The following is a 20,558-nucleotide window of genomic DNA, read 5'->3' on the forward strand; positions in this document are numbered from 1 at the left end:
TTTTTTTTCTCCATGAGGAGGTATTTAAGATTATATTGAAAAGTGAAAATGTTAAAACTAATTTGCGCATTCTTGGTTTTCTAAAAATATTTGTAAAATATTTTGTTGTTATTGTCCCGCTCCCTAAATTATTGATTTTATTAAGGTTTTACAACATACTGCTATTTGTAAGTATATTTGATTAATGTCACGATCGTAATTGAAAGTACGGGAAAAGGAAAGCAACTCCAGATACTGCTTAATATTTTTGCGGAACACACCGGATTTTTTCCATTTACCGTATGTACAGATTGAGAGAATTGAGATGGCAACAAGAAGGCCTGTCAGAAATTCCAAATTTGGTTTCCAGAAAAATGCTGACAATGACCCCAAATCTGTTCACCCTACCATCTTGAAGCAAGCAAGGAAGAGTGGTCAACTAAATCTTTCGGGAAGATCTATGACCGAAGGTTTGGCCAAATTGTCGTTTGGACAATTATTTTACTGAATTTTCTGAAGTCACAGGAGTTTGAACAAACTATTCAAACTGATTTAACTGTAATAAGTCAGTATTAGGCAAATGTAATATTTTATGGCTGTTTAGAAATAAGCAGATTTTGAAGTATTTATAGCTCAAAACTGCACGTCCAGTTTTCATAACATACTTTCACTCTGTCATGTTTTTTGTCATGTTGTTGTTCGTGCTATGCTTTAAATGAGCCCTTTTAATTTGAAAAAAAAAATATTAGTGTTAGTATTAAAGTCATTGACAAGATTATAGAACTGTTAAACTATAGGCGATATTTAGTCAAATGGAATTGTCAAAAGTAATAGCACAGTCCTGAGCCTGAAACTGTCAATATATGCTGTAAATAGCTTCTAAACAAGGCACCCTGTCCTAAGGAGTTTCTCTTGTATAATAGGGTACTCTTGTTTTTAGGAATATTTACAATATTTATACAATTTATAATATTTCAGGCTTCTGAATAGATAATAGATAGTTTTGATTTATTGTTAAATTGTAGAAGTTCTACAATTTTTCTTGTATAAGCTTTAGCAGTTTTGTTTTATTACTCAGCAAAGAGTTTGGGAAAGATTTTTTTTGAATGCACATATTTTCATTAATTCAGCAGTAAGTTATAGAATTCTTAACGAGATTTTAAAGGTAAAATATCAGTAAAAATATATCATAACTACATTCAGAATCAAACTTTAATTGTTAAAACAACATGAGCATGAGTGAGGGTTTTTTTTTAACGACTACTTTACGGGTCCCACACAGACAGGAATAAAGCAACATAACCATGCCTTATACCTTGCTATTAAAAGTGTGCAAACCAGGACACAGCAAGATTTTCTAGAATCTTAATGTAAATAAGAAATAATCTTTTTTATAGGCCCATTTGTCTAGACATGAAATACATGGTATACCAGTGTCCATTCATCCGACTTGTTCACACTTTGCACAAACACTTGAAAATGCTGCCAGCTTTTGTAAAACCTTGATGAATTGTTTTTTTCTATTGATATGAGCTTCCTTTCAATGGCAACTTTGATAAAAAGGAAGGGTGTAACAGTTTTCACAGTATAACTTTTCCAAATATAATCACTTAAAAATCTAGGAGAATGTTGCATCCATTTTCGTTAAATTTTGGAAATTAGTTAACTACTATGGATGTTAGCTCCCCCTTCAATTATGACTTTTCATTTTCAAGTTTTTGTTCAAAATAACTTTAAGCAACTTTCATGTAACTTTGCTGAATTGATTTTGTTTTTTTTTTTTTTTATAATGTAAGATATATAAGCTTCTTTATATATTCTGGTCTATATATATGCCCCATCTGTTCAGGGTTCTGGTCTACGCCTCATCTGTTCAGGGTTCAACCTCTGCCAGCATATCTTTTGTCTATGTGAAGTATTTTATTTCCTAAAGATTCAGTTGTGCACACTACATCTGGTTGTTGATACACAATTTTGGGGTTACTGCCAAACCCGAAAAAATGCGGTTAAAAACTCTTTAATACCTGTTCACAGAGCTTTTCTTGTACCAGGAATGCAACAAGTTTTCTAACATGTTTTAAGTTCGTCATTACCTTTTGACAAATATTGGCTTAATTTCATCTCAATTATCCCTCTTACTAGAGACAAGTCAAATGAGAAGAAAATTGTAAAAAGTTGGAAACTGTGTACTTGTCCATTGTTTTTATAGTGTTTAAGGTATTGCCAAATTGTGTGTACAACAAAATGTCAATTTCATAAACAAATCTCTTCGATTTAAATGAATGACAAAGACAATTATTTGTTGTTTTTACATTACTTCTGTGCAGTTTTTACTCATTTTCTAAACTATCCCTCAAATAATTTGTAAAGAAAAGTCTGTTTTCATAACCAAAAAAAAAAACATCAAACATTTGCTTAATTGTAATTATGGGAAATATTGCATGATTTTAAATTAGATTGGAGAAACCCCCTGTATTCTGAGGTTCATAAGATTGCCCCAACTAAAATATTTTATGGCTTAAATATTGATCTACCAGGTGATAAAAGGCTGAATTTTGTTATGGTCCATTGTATTTCAGTACCCCCTGAAGTATGGAGGATAAATATAGATGTTCCAGAGGAGTCAAAAACTGTTTCTCTTGACAACACAGAAGACAGATGGTGGGAACAAACAGATTTGACCAAAATTATTCTAGCATCAAATTTGTTAACTGAACTCTCTGAAGATATAAAGGAGCTACCAGCTTTAACTGTTCTTGATGTAAGTGATAATGTAGTTGAAACAGTTTTAAAACTTTTATATTATTAGCTCACCTGAGCTATTGCCATCACTTGGCATCCGTCGTCGTTGTTGGTTGTTGTCATTAACAATTTCTTCAAACATCTTCTCCTCTTAAACTGCTGAATGGATTTGGATGAAACTTAAGATGATTGTTCCTTAGAGTATTCTGCACAAAATGACCATTTGGATTTCTGATCTGTTAAAAAATATGGCCACTGTTACTAAAAATAGAACATAGGGGGTCAGACAGCAGATTTTTGCATAAATCTCCAAAACTGTTAGGTTTAACCAAATTCTGACATGGGTAAAATTATTTAGCACGATGAGATCTATCTGTGGTCAAATTTTGGTGAAAATTTGCCCTTTTTGATGATTTATGCGGTTTTTTCATGTTATTACTTTCAAAAATCTTCTCCTCAGAAACTACTTCTTTGAAGTTGGTATTTTTGTTTTTACGGTATCCTTAGCAAAAAACATGGCCATCGTTACTAAGATAGAACATAGGGGTTAGACAGCAGATTTTTGCATATATCTCGAAACCATTAGATTTAACCAAATTCTGACATAGGTAAAAGTATTCAGCATGATGAGATCTATGAGTGGTCAAATTTAGGTGAAAATCTGTTTACCCATGTTGGAGTTATTGCCCTTTTTTGATGTTTTTATTAAAAATAGAACATAGGGGTCAGGCAGTAGTTTTTTGCATATATCTCCAAAACCATTAGGTTTAGCCAATATCTATCAATTGCTGAAATGATCATTATTGTAAGGCCTTCAAAAGTCTCCATGTAAGAGTTATTGCCCTTGAGAGGTGAAAAATGACTTTTTTTATTTACAGTTTTCAGCCAATATCTTAAAAACTATGATAGATAGAATGAAATTTTCAATTGCTGAAATTATTCTTATTATAAGGCCTACAACAGTTTGTGAGGATCAGTCGACTTTAATAAAATTTATTGTCTTTAAATTACGTTTTTAGCAGTTTTCAGCCAATATTTTGAAAACTTTGATAGATAGAATGAAACTTTCAGTTGATGAAATGATCCTTATGATAAGTCCTACCAAAGTCATCACACAGTCAAAATTGTCAGACAACTCCTTGTTAGAGTTATTGCCATTGAAAGGCAACAAATTTAACCAGGTGAGTGATTCAGGCTCCTGGGAGCCTCTTGTTTTATTTTTTTATGTTGTTTAGAAACATATAAAATAGGCCATACCTTAAAACAGATACAAAATCAAGTGGGAACAGAATGTCATCTAAAGAAGAGTGAATAATATAAAATACCTGTAGAAAGACTTCTTCACAATGTCAAGGACAACCTATTCATAATAAAATATTTGATAAAAGAACTCAGATGAAAAATTAAAATTCAATATGTAGTTTACAAAATATTGTTTTGAGATTTGGTGCATCTGTTCAGTAAACCTCCCATGTTTGACAATGTTCATTACACAAATATTTCCTAACTGAAAAAATTAGCTTCTTCATGTTGAGTATGTCTGAAATTATATTATCTAATTAGGATGATTTCCTCAGCTGTTGTGGTTTTAAGACTTGTAAGTGAATTTTATTGAATTTTGTGACTTTTATTTCATTTTCTATCTGAGATTTTAATGGTGTTACTAGTATCCTGTTACTATTTTATTTAAGTGTAAAAAGAAGACAAGCAGTAAAATCCTGACATTTTAATACATGTATCACATTGGGTTATTCTACTTGCTTAACAGGTGCATGACAACAGACTGGAAAGTCTACCACAGAATGTCAGTATTCTAGAGAATTTACTCAAACTTGATGTCAGGTAAGATTGTTTTGTTACACAGATTTATACATAATGAGAGAAACACTTTAGTTGTCTCTGGGTAGCATGCTTACCTTGAGTGAGGGAGGTCATGGGTTGGATCCTTGGCCAAGTCACACCAAAGACTTCAAAATTGGTAGTCACTGCCTCTTTACCAAGCCTGTAGTATTAAAGGGGATAGAGTTGTCGACTCAAAGAACAAAATAATATGTCCTTATAGAGTTGTATCCCTACCTGTGCCAGTGTTGGCCATTACTTCATTGAGATAGCACAAAAAAATCTGACTCAACATGTCAGACTAGTATGAAAGCAGGGTCTATTCAATTGGTCAATTATTCTTGTTCTGGCATGAAATATCTGTCATATGACATTAAACCATAATCAATCAATCAATATATTATGAGCATGTGTGATAAATGAAATGATGATGTCAAGTCTTTTTAAGATTACACCAAATCAAAAGTAAATATGTTACAAATTATCATAATATGAAAACAATACTGTACTACTCAGTGAGACCAGTAGGTAATGAAATTACTTGATTACATATGTTTTATTTCAATACAAATATCACTTTTAAGTTTTTGTATAACCTTAGAACATTATTATATAGAAGCTCATATTCTGTTAAAATGTTTTTTTTCTATTTGAAGTGCTTGTAAAGGTTATGTAGATGATTTATGATGATATTATGATGTTTGTGTTTGTATTTTTTAGTCGAAATAAATTGAAGGAATTCCCCTTATGTATCTGTCAATGTAGAAATTTAGTGAGCCTTCATGTGGAGTATAATGAGATAAAAGTTATAAGTCAAGAAATAGGATCTTTGAGAAAATTAGAAGAATTGGTATGTATAATATTAAACAGCCATCTACACTTAAGTAAATAAATATGGAAAGCATATCTGAAGTTTAAAAGGGAAGACAACTCAAAATTTTGCTAGTTTTTGACCTTATTTTTTGCTAAGTGCTATAGTTAAGATTATTGTGTGTTCAAATGAATGACAAGGAAAACCATACCATACCTAATAAAGCCATATAAAACTTGCTGGAATCACAAAAAATTGAGATGAATCATGTTCTTGTCAGACTACTGGGTTCACATGACTGATAGATAGTCGGTTTAGAATGCATATATGTGATTAGGTGCCTATTGGGCCTTACCCTGAAATGCATATTATCCATAGTTTTTTTTAATCATTTCTGGATTGAAGTAGATAATGTCCAAAATGAGTAGACTGCTTCCACTAGCCAAAATATATGTACTGTAGAGTTAAGTCAGAATAAATTCAATGGTTTATATTTTATCTTTAGGATATATCTAATAACCAGCTTACAGATTTACCAACACATATAGGTCACCTGACTAAAGTTAGTAAACTCAATATTTCTAACAACAAACTTCAACAGTTGCCACCAGAAATAGGCTGTATGGATGGTGAGTATAAATAATCAAAGCGCTGATGGCGTTGAACCTCAGAAGTCATGAGATATTTATAAATATTTTAAAATCTTTAAAATCCACAGATGGTAATTTGTTTTTTCTTTATTTCCAAAAAAGATTAATTATTTACAACGGGATCAGTGCTTTCACTACTAATAGACCTACACATCGACACTAATCTGATGATTTGAAATTTCAATTTAAATTCCGTTTCCTCTTTTTTTTTTGGTCCCATTTGATTTCATTTTCATTTTGTTTCTAAATGTGTGATCTTGACAATCTATTTTTAGTTTTAAACACAGCCAATCACGTGGAATCCATATATAGATATCAAAGGCATTGATAAACTATAGTTCACACTTCTATATATGTATTTGATTTTTTCTTTGACAGTGAATTGTGTAAAATATAATTTCAGTGGAATACTGTAAAAACAGGCAATGTATTTATATGAAATAATCAATTTGATTCATTTTAATATTCATCCACCATATCTCATTCGCGGTGGAAGTACTTTTAAGGCAGTTATCAACCGGAAGTCGCTTTGATTGACATCAGATGGTTTTAAGACTCAGAAATCACATGACTTCCCAGTAAAAATCAGTATCATTTATTTTTTTCTCTTTTTACATTTACAAAACTTGAATAAGTCCTGTTGGAGTGTTTAAGAATAGTGATAAATAGAACACTGAAATGTATTTTTTTTTATTTCTATATTTCAACTGAATTTCACTCAAACATGTCACAATTCTTCATTAGTTAATATTACAAGTTTATGATCATCTTAAGGACAAAGTCAGTAATGTTATTGTTTCGATTCACAAAACTGATGTAATGGAAATTGGAACTAGTGGTGAGGTTATCTTTGATTTATACATTAATGTTATCACAGAGACTGATTTTTTAGTTGTATACATAGATAATCTGACATCATCTATAAACTTACACCACTATGAAACACCAAAAAATTCCTGGACTAATTTGATTCAAACAAAATTGAAAGTATTTCCACATTAAATGTTGGTATTTTTTTCAGGTTTAAGGTACTTTGATGCTACACATAACCAGATATCAGTATTGCCATCAGACTTTGGTAACTTGATGTACCTAGAACAACTTTATCTAAGACACAATAAGCTACAATACCTACCTTTGTTGACTAAATGTCAGAGTTTAAAGGTAAACAACTGGCGTTTAGCAGACTATATGTTCATCTTGCTTACTATACCCCCTGAAAAGTGGTAGGTATATTGTGATCATGCTGTCCATCCATTCTTCCATCTGTTTATCAGTCTTCAGATCTATTATGTAACTCCTCTAAAACAAATGAATGGAATGTGATGAAATTTTCATAAACTCTTTGTTACATGATGCAATTGTGCATTCTGGGAGAAGAGTGCGGGTAGCACCAAGTGAGCTTTGCTCAAAGTTTTTGTAGTTTTTGTGTTTCATATCCTTTAACTCATAAACCTAAAAAGGATTATGATGAATATGGAAATATTATAGATATTCTTCAAAACAATAAGACAGATGGACAAACTGACATAACATTCATGGAAGTATTCCTCAGATTTCAGCTATAACTGGTAATCTCTAATGGTTACGTTTTTGAAATTTGATGGAAGCTTCAGTACAATAAACTGTGTTAGTGATTTTCTCCATAGTAACACACTCAGTTGTTGGTTATTTGAGGTCTGTCTGAATTATAATGATGTGTAAATTTTATCAGCTTAAAATTTAAAACATTGCATTGGGTTGATTTAAAATTTGGTATGCATGTTCAGCACATTTTGGTAACTGGGTTCTGTTTTCCAAATATCTTTGATAAAAACTAAGGGTTAGTTGGGCCATCCAAGCTCAATAGACACACATCTTTTACAAGAGATTGAACCTAATGCCAGACCTTGTTGAACTGGGGTAGCCCAAAGTAAAGCCAGTTTTACAAAGTGAACTCATATATTGAATTAGTAACAATAGACCTTAATCTTTGTGGTCATTTTAATAGACACCTTTACTCATGCAGTTAAACAGCTGAAGGTAGGAGATTTTTTCCTGCAATGTAGAAGATTTTTTCTTACAGGAAAAAAACTTAGAAACTTAGTGGTTGTCAACTTCCAAGGGTAAAGCTTGAGCTCTTCATAGTTTTGGGGATGAAAGTTGAGTAACATTGACTAAATGATGAATGATTAAAGCTGCATTTTTATTACTACTAAACATGATCATACTCAAATTAAACAAAGACTTGCATATCAAATTTACACTATATAATACAGAAAGAATTTAGGAAATGAACATAAGGTTATGTGAAAAAAAACTGTAAGCACATCTTTTATCATGTACATGCAGTATATTGCAAATTTGCAACAGGGTGGTCACATTATCCAGAGTGTATCACAACTTTTTTTCCTGTATAAAAATATGATAACATGTACAATTACATGTAATATAAACTTTTAGAGAACTTGTATTAAATGCAAAAGCAGTATTTTGTTATTTGAACACTGATTTCACTGGTACATGATTTTTTTATTCTATCACACTCCAATGGTCACCTACTGAAACTCATAAAATGTAAATTTTTTCCATGTAAAGGAAAACATCTTCGCCCTGCAGTTTAACTGCATGAGTGAAGGTGTCTATTGAAATAAAACAGAAATTAAGCTTCATTGTTACTAATTTAATTGAGGAGTTCACTTAGCAAAACTGGCATTTATCTTGGGCTACTCAGTTTCAACAAGGTCAGAGGTTAAGGTCAACCAGTTTTAATTCTATGATTCTCTGAAAGAGACCTCTGAACATAACATTGATTCATTTTCAGGAATTACATCTTGGTAACAATCAGCTGAAAGAGTTGACAGCTGAACATCTTAAACATCTAGAGACTCTGAGTGTGTTAGATATTAGAGATAATAAGGTTTCTGTCATACCTGATGAAATAGTGACGCTGATTAATCTGCAGAGATTGGATGTTACTAATAATGACCTTACTGGGTATGTATCTTTATCCTGATTGGTAGGCATTGAAATGGTACACTTTTGTGCCTCTATATCTGTTTATATGCCTCTTATGACTCCACTTTAAAGCCAGGATGTACTAAGTGATTAGTATGTCTGTCCTGTCATTCCAGTCCATCGCACACTGTATATACGTGCCTATAAGTCAGATTTATTGGACTAAATTTTTAACTGCTGGGAAGGGTACTGACTTATAGACAAGATCTACCTTATGAACTAAAATTTTCAGCTTGAAATTGTCAAAAGCTTGATTACTGACATAAGCATGACACCAACATTGAACAGCCTGACTGACACCGTTTACCCCATTTTTTAAATTGTGAATGTCGGTTTTAGGAAGTATGTTTTCATCTTCTATCTTTTACAGCTAAAATTTGATGCAGCTAAAGAAAATTAACTGTCTCATCTTTATTTTGCCACAGTACTGGCCTTTAATGATTTTATTAGTATTTCCCACTCCTCCATTTTGTGTATTGATTTTACCTGTGTAGACTCAAATAACCAAAAACCCAAAGGTGTAATAGAAACATGGCCCAGTAACGTACCATAATTAATGACAAAAGTAACCAATATTTAAGTTGGTTATAACATTATTTTAATGAATTTCTTTTTCCTTAAGGTAAAACCTCTTAATTTACTGACATCTTCAAAAATGAGTTGTTGGAGTATCATAAACTTTCTGTTTTATTCTTTATTATTCGCTATATTTATGATTTTAATTTGGTAGGGTCTGTACTGTGTAACCCATACCTGCACCTGTACCAACTTTTCCCCGTACCCAAATTATGTTTTGCTAAAATATTCATAATAATCTGATAACAAATTTTAGCAGAACTTAGAATTTTTCAGCATATGATATAAATGATACTGAAAATAACTGTTGTGGCTTCCTTTAATGAGATTAATTTCAAATTTAATTTTATGCAGTTGTATGTTGTAAATAATATTGGCTCCTTTTGATAGGAATGATTTGAAATTTTGTTTGCAGCTTCATATTAATGACTTCTTAAATTTTATTAGCCGTTTTTTGGAGATAACAACTCCACCAAACAGTAAAAGTAAAGAACTTTGTGTTAAGAACTTCTGCGGTTTATACAGATAAAAAGTCATTATTTAATTACATGTAGTACGTGTATAAGCCAAAATACAGTAAAGACATAAATGAAGATATGAGAAAGGTCTTCCTGATGAATGACATTTATTGTACAAACATCAAGAGTTAAATTAGAAATGGCTATCTTGTTTCATATGGAAGTCTGACTATCTACATGAAATTCTCAATTAATAAAGTATTAGTTAGTAATACATGTTGTTCCTTCATCAGGTTTAGAAATCTCAAACACAGTACTTCATAAAAGTAAACCTGTAATAGATTACAATCTCTAACTTGATGAGGTGAAAAAGCTTGATACAGAGTTATTAATCTGAATCAATTTTTGAGTTATCTGTTTCTTATGTAACCAAGTCTTGGACATGTTTATTTAACTTGGTTTACAGAAATACAGCATGATTTACAGAAATTTTTCAATATTTTTACGTTTTATTCATATTTTATTTGTATTAAGTTCCTTTTTACCTTTTAAATGTGGTTAATATTCACTAATTCTGATTTACAGAAATGCTGTATAAGGCTAAGTGCTATTATTTAAATCTTGTAGTGAGGCATGACTATGGTATTGCTTTTGTGATGTTGGTGTCCACAATACGATTTTATGTTTGTCAGTTTAATATGAACTACTTGTGTTAGGTCAATTATATTTAGTACACAGATGCATTAGCATTACTTAATCACAATTCCATATCCATTTCCTTCATATAAATTACAGTCACAGTCTACTAATTTTAAGATTTCATGTTAAGATTTGAATGTTAAGTTTTATGCTTAGGTTAGTTTAACATAAACTATTCATCCCAGGTCAATGGTATTTAGTGTACAGTTGCATTAGCATCACTAAATAACTTCCATATCTGTTTTATGCATATGCCCCCACTGTCACAATTAAATATAGAATATTGACCATGTATGACAGGCGAGGCATATCTCTGTGATAACAGTTTATTTTCTATATGTACACGTAGATAATAAAAGTTCAACTTGAATTTTACAATACAACATTTTGCCAATTACTAAACAACTGTAACTTAAAAAACTTACCTACATACATAGTCTGTTCAATCTCATCAATTTCTGAATATAAGCAGATTTGAAAAAAACAAAAATGATGATGTCAATATTGTTATATAATATACAAGTGGTTTTTGTATTGTAGCTTGCCTTATATCATGGGTACCATGACAGCTTTGAAATCTATAGTACTTGATGGTAACCCAATGAAGTCAATCAGGAGAGATATTATAATGGTAGCTTCATTTATTGTGTGTTTTAATATACACATGTACTATACAGAGATTAAAAAAACTTTATTAGCATAGAGTTTAATTGAGGAGACCTCATTATACCCCTTCAACAAGTTGGGGGTTTATAAGAGTCACCTTGTTTGTCTGTCCATCATTCTGTCACTCTGTTCGTCGGACAGTTTTGTCACAGAATTCTTGGCTCTCAGTAGACGGATTGAATTCAAATTTGGTATGTGGCTTTTTAAAATGGGTAAGCTATTTTGATTGCTTAATGCTATTAATTTCCTGTTTAAGTGGGGTATACCTAGCAACTAGATAGTGTGTGCAACTTCATGTTTTGTGATGCTGTACTATTTTATTATAGATTACTATAGATTTTAGAAGGAATTGTATTGTATGAGTCAAACCAAAGGAAAACTTATCAGTATAACAATATGAATTTAATAAAGATATAATTACCTTTTTGAAGAAGTAATGTCATTATACTTGCAATTTCAGTCACAAGTAATAGGACTAACTTTGTTCAATATTTAATATCATGGAATTAAAAAAATGCTGATATTTAACTCACTAAACTTTCAGCGTGGAACAATGGAGCTGAAGAAATACCTTGCTAGTAGAATGGAAGAACCTGATGGACCCGTCAACAACAATACTAAAGGTGTCCATTCTGGACAGGGGGAGTCAGGAATCATTGGGGGTACAGGTCAAGGAGTCAATGCACATGATGTCTTTCAGATGAAGTTATTAGACTACAGGTACAAATGTACATGCATGCATGATAAATTAGGGCCCCATAGTCCTATAGAAGTCAATCTTTCCATCCATAACAAATGGTGTCAAGGCTGTAACTTTTTTGACTTTTTATGTAGGTTTTTAATATTTTGCACCTGCATAGACCAACTCAAGACGATGTGTTGTGTACTATGTTTGGTGATCTTTTAACTTGAACTTTGACCTCAAAGTCAAATTAATGATTTTTGCATAACTGATTTGTGTAAGAAGTTCTCTGTGATAAATTGATCTAGTCGTGCATGGCTGATGTACAGGATTTTTACCACAGTGGCTCACAGCAATGAATTCCATCTCTATGATATCTAGTTAATAGCACCTTATCCATTTTATTACCTTTGTGTCATTTAATGCTCACCATATACCTGTACTCCATTGGTTTTTAAGGATAGTGAAATGTTGAAAAGGAATTCTTAATTAAACCCTTGCTGCAATGCAGGATGTAAACTGTTTTACCATTGTCTGCCAGTGTGCCTGTCTGTCCGTCTGTCTGCAGGTCATTTACCCTTTTTGTAAATGTTTTCTCTGCAAGTATTTGTCACAATCACCTCAATATTTTGAAGCAAGCTTAGGTGTGCTATATTGTGATATTTGATTTATGGCTTGTACAACTTTCTGTTTAATGACTCAGTGTATATTTTGAAGGTTTATTAAGTTGGGTTGTGGGGGTATCACTTATGGGCATTGGCTCACAGGTTTCTTGTCACACATGGTTAATTGGCATCATTTAGTACTGTTAAATGACAGGATAGGTAAACTTCTTGCTCACCATAAAATACATGATCAAGAAGTTTACCTATCCTGGCATCATTTAGTACTGTTAAATGCCAGGATAGGTAAACTTCTCGATCATGTATTTTATGGTGAGCTGTTAAATGAGGATTCAATGTTTGTATTGATTTATCATCAGTTATTTTATTCACGAACAGCAACAAGAAGACTTCTGAAATTCCTGAAGATGTATGGAGTGTTGCTCAAAAAGGGGAAGTAACTTCTGTTAATCTCAGTAAGAATACTTTCGTAGATATTCCTCAGAGGCAAGTTTACTAAAGTTAACTCTGTTGTTATAGACTTGTATACTATTTTACTTATTTATTTGTTTTAATTATATTACTTGTATGTCTGCTAAATAAAATAGTTATACATGCATAGTTTCTTTTATGTTGTGGTTTCAACACAATGAAATAAATATTATGCTATGAAATGTATTTTTTGTTTCTTTAAATAGTATACCTTTATGAATTTATAGGAATCTATAGTTTATTTCTTGAAAACTTAATCTTAACTTGTCATATGAAATTAAGTAACTCTTGAATAGGTTGATTATACATGCTTTTGTATTGTGAATATTATGAAAAATACAAGATTCTTTAAACTACCATGGTCTTAATCTTCTGTGAAATGTTGTTTTACAATAATCAATTATTATCATAAATTTTTGATGATTTGTGTTGTTACAAAAACATTTCCTAAATTTAAGAAGAAACTTATTTTTTACAGAGAGACTTAATTAACATTCTTTGATTTTTTTAGTATGATATGTTTATCTGAGTGCTTAAAGGAGTTGAACTTGGGAATGAACAAAATATCCACACTACATCCAGACATAGGATTGTACATAAAACTAACCATGTTAGATCTGAGGTAAGGATGTTTTACTGTAAACTGGAAAATGTTTGCCCTGTCTTTTTTGTGGTTTCTGTTAGCACTACTTTCATGCAGTTTTAAGTTGTATTATGATTGTCAAAAAATAAATTAACGATAGTTTGATTTTTGCATCAAGTTTTTAAAATGAAACAATGAAAATAAAACGGTAGCAAAAATTTCAGAGTTTATAGTAAGAATTTCCTATCTTTTTATAATTAGAATTTTCTGTTGATGACTATTCTTTAACAACAGGTTGTTGTACTAATATGAAGTTCTTCTGTTGATTTTTAATTTAGGACTGTCATGTGAAAGTAATGTTTGGAAGATAATAATCTCTTTCAAAATGACTGAATAACTTATAAATAAATTTGACATTATTGGAAAACTAGATATGTTTGCTGAATATGTTTTTAATACTTTTTGCAGAAATAATCAGCTGACTAGTCTTCCAAAAGAAATGTATTCACTGTATGAACTCCGAGAACTTTACATTTCATATAACAGGTTTGTGTAGCCATTGATTTCATAGTGAAAAAGACATTATTTTTTTCTATTCTAAACAGCAGACAATCATAACCTACATTTCCATTTTTTAGCTCACCTGGCCGAAGGCCATGTAAGCTATTGCCATTACTTGGTGTCTGCTGTCATTTTCGTTGTCGTCGTTGTCCATTGTCATAATCTGTCATTAACAATTTTTCAAAACTCTTCTCCTCTGACACTACTTGACCAATTGGAACCAAACTTAGTATGAATCTTTGTCAGGGTATCCTGCATAGAACTGAAGTGGGTATTTTTGATCCGTTTGAAAAACATGGCTGCTGTTAGTAAAAATAGAGTATAGCTGTCAGACAGTAGTTTTTCGCATATATGTCCAAAATTATTAATCTGGTAAGCCATGTTGGAGTTATTACTCTTTTTTGATGTTTTTTGGCTATTTTTAATGTTATTCCTTTCAAAAATCTTCTTCTCTGACACAACTTGACCTACTGGAACCAAACTTGGTATGAATGTTCCTTGGAGTATCCTGCATAGAACTGGTAAGAAAATTTTTGATTTGTTAAAAAACTTGGCCACATTACTAAAAATAGAACATAGGGGTCAGACAGTAGTTTTTTTGCAAATATCTCCAAAACCATATGGTTTAGCCAAATTCTTTTTATTGCTGAAATGATCTATATTATAAGGCCTACTAAAGTCTCCAGGGATCAGAGTTGTCAGACGTCTCTTTGTTAGAGTTATTGCCCTTGAAAGGTGAAAAATGATAATAGCTAGAATGAAACTTTCATGAAATGATGAAAAGTCCAACCAAAATTGTCGCACAGCTCCTTATTAGAGTGATTGTCCTTGTAAGACAAAAAATTAACCAGGTGAGCGATTCAGGCTCTTGGGAGCCCATGTATGCTTGCACATCAAATCTTTCCATTCTAAGATTTGAAATATATATGTAATTAGATAAGGTCAGTGCTTTTTCTGTTGTGATAATTTTCCTTTCAAATTAAATGGCTAAAACATTGTCATAATGCTTTACTTACCTAATGGACTCAATATGTAAGATTAGTTATCTTAATTTGGATCCACATATTTGTGCAACCTAATTTCTCTAAACAATGGAAATTACTGTAATACTAATGAATATAAGTGATTGTACAGTTGCCAAACTCAACAAACTTCTTGAAACTGTGCAAAAAAGGTAAGTGGTTCATATGATAGTTGCACATATACATCTGATTTAACGCCGACTTCAGCTTTGTGGTTTTATTTCTTTTATCAGATTTACAGTATTTCCCAGTGTTGTGTATGAACTGAAGAAGTTAGAGAATTTATTTGCTGATAGTAATAAAATAACATCAATAGATGCTGCGGGGATCAAAGGTCTCTCTGTATTAGCTACCTTAGATCTGCAGAACAATAATATCGACCAAGTACCACCAGAATTAGGCAACTGTACACAGATAAAGTATTATTATTATTATTTATTATTATTATTATTATTATTATTATTATTATTACAATTTTTCCATAGTGCTTAACCTAAAACAATATTATTTAAAATGCTTAACATCGCATCACATGTTTAAAAATATGCATACAAATAAAAATATAATTCATTAACACACAAAATATATCTGGGTAGTAAAACTTGTCTAGTTAGTAAAGTTAATAAAATGAAAATATTTACAAAAACAAGAATTAATTATAAATGAATCATAGTCAAATTGAGTGAAAATATTTTGAATAAATTTGGTAAAGAGTCTAAAAAAGTTTGCTATTTAAAAAAATTATCAAATAGAAGTTTAAAATTTGAAATTTTATGAAAAATTAACAATTACTAGTAAAAAAAATTGAAAAGAAATATATGTGCTACTAAAACATACAACGTACACATTATACGGAAACATATCACCAGTTAAAACAAAGGTTCAATAATCAAAAGCATGCAAACATCTATGACACTATGTATCACAAAAACGAAATTAAGGACTTAAAAATGCTTGTCGGAAAAAGTGAGTTTTTAACTTCTTTTATATAGTTATTGTTAACCTGAAAACAGTTGTTTAATAAGATTTTAATAAAAAATTCAGTAGTCACATAGAAGGTTGTCATGCTTTAAAGTTTTGTATGCATCAGATTAAAGAAAAAATAATAAATTGAATTTTAGGAATTTTTTTGTTTTTTATTCTGTTATCTGTTAGATTTGTTATCATTGGTTTAATGTATAAACTTATCCATCAGTCTTAAAAATATTTTTCTTTTGGAATGATATGTGTTGAAACATTTGTTTTCCTCATGTTTCATTTTTTATATTAAATTTTTATTTCAGGTCATTGCAGCTGAATGGAAATGCCTTCAGGAACCCAAGACCAGCCATATTGGCTAAAGGAACAAATGCATTGTTGGAATACCTGAGAAGCAGGATTGTATCATAATATTTAGTAGATGACATTTAGACTGCTTAGAACAAGAACTAGATAATATTTAATCATTCTAAGTCATTTCAACCATTGCTTTTATTAGAATATTGTTAAATTGATGATTTAAATGATAGTGCTTTTATTGATAAGTTTTGCAATCACTTTTTTTGACTTAAGAATTGTCCTTTTTGATGGATGTTCATCTGACTTCAAATATGCACAAAAGTATCACCAGCATGTTCTGGGTTTTATCATATTTATTGCTCCTTGCACTCTGATATGGTTTTTTTTTGTTTTTGATGTTTGTTTGTAACTTTAACTTTCAGTCAGTCATTTGTGTATTTAGCTTTGGTTTGGTTTACCTTAATAGATTCTCATTTAAATGTTAATCATTAGATCATAAGTCAAATACGTACATCGAACTAGAATTATTTTGGAAAGCTTATGTTTATATTATACAACAGGCATATCAAATATATGCAATGTAAAAAATCAGCAGTAGAAAGTTAAAGTGCTTGAAATATTATTTCTTATGGTGTTTTTTTTTTTCACCTTAAACAAGTGATTTTGATTTGTACTTTGAAATCAGTGGCAGATCTTAAAGAAATTAGGGGTTGTCTCAGATGATTGTAAATTAAGTTGAAAGGGCTTGAAACTACTTACGACATGAAAAATAATGATGACTTTTGACATCACCATGTAAGGCATGTGATGTACATGTATTATACTAAAACATTCTATGGTATGTAGGACCAACTATACAATCTTTAAAACAGTTTTTTTTTGTTTTTGTTTTTTTGGGAGGAGGAGTATTGTTTAGAGTGAAATGTTGCATTTCTAGGACAGTTTTGAAGAAAATGCCCCTTACTTAATGCAAAAGTCCAACAAAGCCTGAAAGTTTCCACTATTATCATGATTATCAATAACTTTCATGTCATTTTTATCTTAAAACATAATTTATTTCTCTCATTAAATAAACACATTTAACAACTGAAGACAAGATTTCATGATTTTTTTCTTCAACTTCTGTTTTTTTTTTTTTTTGTGTGTTGGATAAACTCCAATATCATCATTAGTATTACCCATTGCACCAAGAAAATTGAGTGCCTTTTTCATAGCAAGTTTTTGTATTTTTTGGGGTTCTTTACCATCTTTTCCAAAATGTTTTGTGAACCAGTTAGGTAATCCCCATTAATCTGTATTTTGTTTTCTTGACACCTCTGGGTATTGCAATTTAATCAGTTATTACAATGAAAAATTAAATTCAACTGAAATTATCCATGCATTGAGAACCTAGGACACCTTTGACAAATTGAGGTTTGGTAAGGGGGTGGTCCAGTGCCTCTCGAGATTAACCCCTGGATCTGCCACTGTGAAAATTTTTTTTTTTTTTTAATTTGGTACATGATTTTCATCCACTTTGATTCTCCAATATTTCTAATTGGAATACACAGCTAAAATAATTGAATAAAAGTTCAAAGGGGTATATTTGTTAGTGCCAGTTTTCGGCCTTGTTGTCTTGTGGAAACTTTAATCTTCTCATTAAAAAGGCTAACTAGTATTGGTATATTTTGGCATAAAAAGGGAGAAATACAGTAACACAGACAGTTGTTACATTTACTTGTCAAATTGATTTACAAAATACCATTTCTTTACAACTTAAAAAAATTCTTACAAAATTTGTTGGTTAACATATGATTTTTTCTTTCTGGATGTATTGGCTGCATGCTTTGACAAACTAAATTTTTTTTTTTTTTAAACTTGTTTTGATACAATAGTCTTTAATGGTTGGAATATTGAAGTTGTCAGCTCATGTGACCAAAATATTTTGTATAGAAAAATGTAATGAAATAAAGTGTGTTTTCTCCAATTTGGCAAAATTTACAAATTTTGGCTCCTTTTTATACTGTTTTCCAAGTTACGGATGGATGAATAAAGAAGATTTTGTTGTCAGAATACCATTAAGCAAACATTCCACTAAAGACTTAGCCTAATTCAAACTGATTTGATTCAGTTTATTTTCAAGGCTGAATTTTATCTTAACAGAACATACCCCTTTAAAGTCTTTCAAACTTTTACTTAAATATGCAAAGTGATACCTACAACATACATTTAACAAATGTATGTATAAATATATCTTTCACGGGACACTTTGTAGGTTGGAGATGTTAGGATGAATATGCAATAACTAGTATATTGAATCTTTATTGTGAACAAAAAGTAGTTATTTTTATAATGCAAATTGTTTGTTAATGAAATACACAATAAAGACATATATTGTGTGACAATGTTTTAATCTGGAAGGGAACATGACTTACAATTATTTCTGGGTTGAGCTAGACTTTTGAATGTTAGATGAACTAGTATCATCACAATTATTTCTGGGTTGAGCTAGACTTTTGAATGTTAGATGAACTAGGATCATCTTTAAGAAACAAGATTAACATGATATTTCACTACATTTTGATTGTATGAATCATCAGTGGTGCTTAAATAGCAGACATGAATTATGGAAAAGATCTGTCCCACCTATGTATTTAACGGCATACATAGTTTTAGTCTCTTGCCAACTGTTCATTTCTTGCTTTTCTGGTTAAGTTTTAAGTTAAAGACTTTTTTCTGAAATTCGAGTTAACATCACAAGCAAGCTTGTTACTCTTGTATGAAATGATACAAACTTGTAAATATATATGAAATATTATGACTATGACTGGAAAGTGGCCATTAGGGAATTCTGTATTTTCTATGTTCTTATGTTTATACCTTGCAACATATAGTGGGAGGGCAGTAGGTGATACTGTCAAGTATTCAAGTATATGTGTGTCTATCAGGTAGCTTCCAGATGTTAACTTAAGCTCTGGATCAAAGAAGGCCACATGAGCTATTGCCATCACTTAGCATCTGTCGTTGTTAACAATTTTTCGAAACTCTTCTCCTCTGACACTACTTGACCAATTGGGACCAAACTTGGTATGAATGTTCCTTGGGGTATTGTGCATAGAACTGAAGTGGGGATTTTGATCCGTTGAAAAACATGGCAGCCATTACTAAAAATAGAACATAGGCGTCAGACGGTAGTTTTTCGTATATATCTTGAAAACCATTAGGTTTAGTTAAATTCTTTTAATTGCTGAAATGATCTTTATTATAAGGCCTCCAAAAGCCTCTGAGATATCGAAGTTGTCAGGCCACTCCTTGTAAGAGTTATTGTCCTTGAAAGATGAAAATGATGTTTTTTTGTTTTTGTTTCTCTTTTTGACAGTTTTCAGCCAATATATTGAAAACTATATTAGATAACAAGAAACTTTCAATTGCTGAAATGATCCTTATGGTAAGTCCCACTAAAGTCTTCTGGAGTCAAAATTTTTGGACAACTACTTGTTAAATTTATTGCCCTTGGAAGACAAAATTGATCAAGGTGAACGATTCAGGCTCCTTGGAGCCTCTTGTTATGGTTTTGATTTTTCTTGTGCATAGTTTATTGTCCCAGGTGATTGAATGTTCCTATAAAAGGTGCCCTATTTTTCATTATGTGAAATAACTTTAAAGGATGTATCCCATTTCATTTTTTTCCAACAATGCAATTTGTTGCTAAAGCAAGTATTGGTAGCAATGATTAGGGAGATGTAAAGTAAGTTTAGAACCATATGTCAGTGAAAAGCTGGAAAGAATGTGGCCATGTGACAAAGATGTCCCTTTCATCCTTGCCATTCAGTGGAACATTATAAAGGAATTGGATGAAGCTGAAAATCTCGCACATAATGTGATCATCCAAATTGAAGCTTCAAACTATTTTTTTTTTAATTTAAATTTCACAGTTTCTAT

General features: G+C 31.1%; 1 protein-coding gene across 1 annotated transcript; it reads left to right on the plus strand.

Moving 5' to 3' along the window:
- The first annotated feature begins 264 nt into the window (after window positions 1-264).
- Window positions 265-19,015, plus strand: LOC148629487 (leucine-rich repeat-containing protein 40-like). Its single transcript, XM_088552102.1, has 14 exons — window positions 265-449; window positions 2,559-2,740; window positions 4,490-4,563; window positions 5,281-5,410; window positions 5,877-6,000; window positions 7,043-7,185; window positions 8,825-8,997; window positions 11,292-11,382; window positions 11,962-12,137; window positions 13,101-13,208; window positions 13,705-13,815; window positions 14,245-14,322; window positions 15,593-15,778; window positions 16,643-19,015. The coding sequence occupies exons 1-14, from the start codon at window positions 305-307 to the stop codon at window positions 16,746-16,748; spliced, it is 1,827 nt and encodes a 608-aa protein (XP_088408228.1). The 5' UTR covers window positions 265-304; the 3' UTR covers window positions 16,749-19,015.
- The last annotated feature ends 1,543 nt before the right edge of the window (window positions 19,016-20,558 follow it).

Source organism: Perna viridis, chromosome 1 (assembly GCF_037379345.1).
Source record: "Perna viridis isolate PV_CMFRI_1.1 ecotype Kerala chromosome 1, ASM3737934v1, whole genome shotgun sequence".
Classification (NCBI taxonomy): domain Eukaryota; kingdom Metazoa; phylum Mollusca; class Bivalvia; order Mytilida; family Mytilidae; genus Perna; species Perna viridis.

Excerpts from the sequence above, each read along its gene's own strand:
- LOC148629487 (XM_088552102.1), top strand. The coding sequence starts at position 305 with ATGGCAACAAGAAGGCCTGTCAGAAATTCCAAATTTGGTTTCCAGAAA. Across the intron at positions 450-2,558 it reads GGGAAGATCTATGACCGAAG|TACCCCCTGAAGTATGGAGG; the intron begins GTTTGGCCAAAT and ends ATTGTATTTCAG. Across the intron at positions 15,779-16,642 it reads GGCAACTGTACACAGATAAA|GTCATTGCAGCTGAATGGAA; the intron begins GTATTATTATTA and ends TTTTTATTTCAG.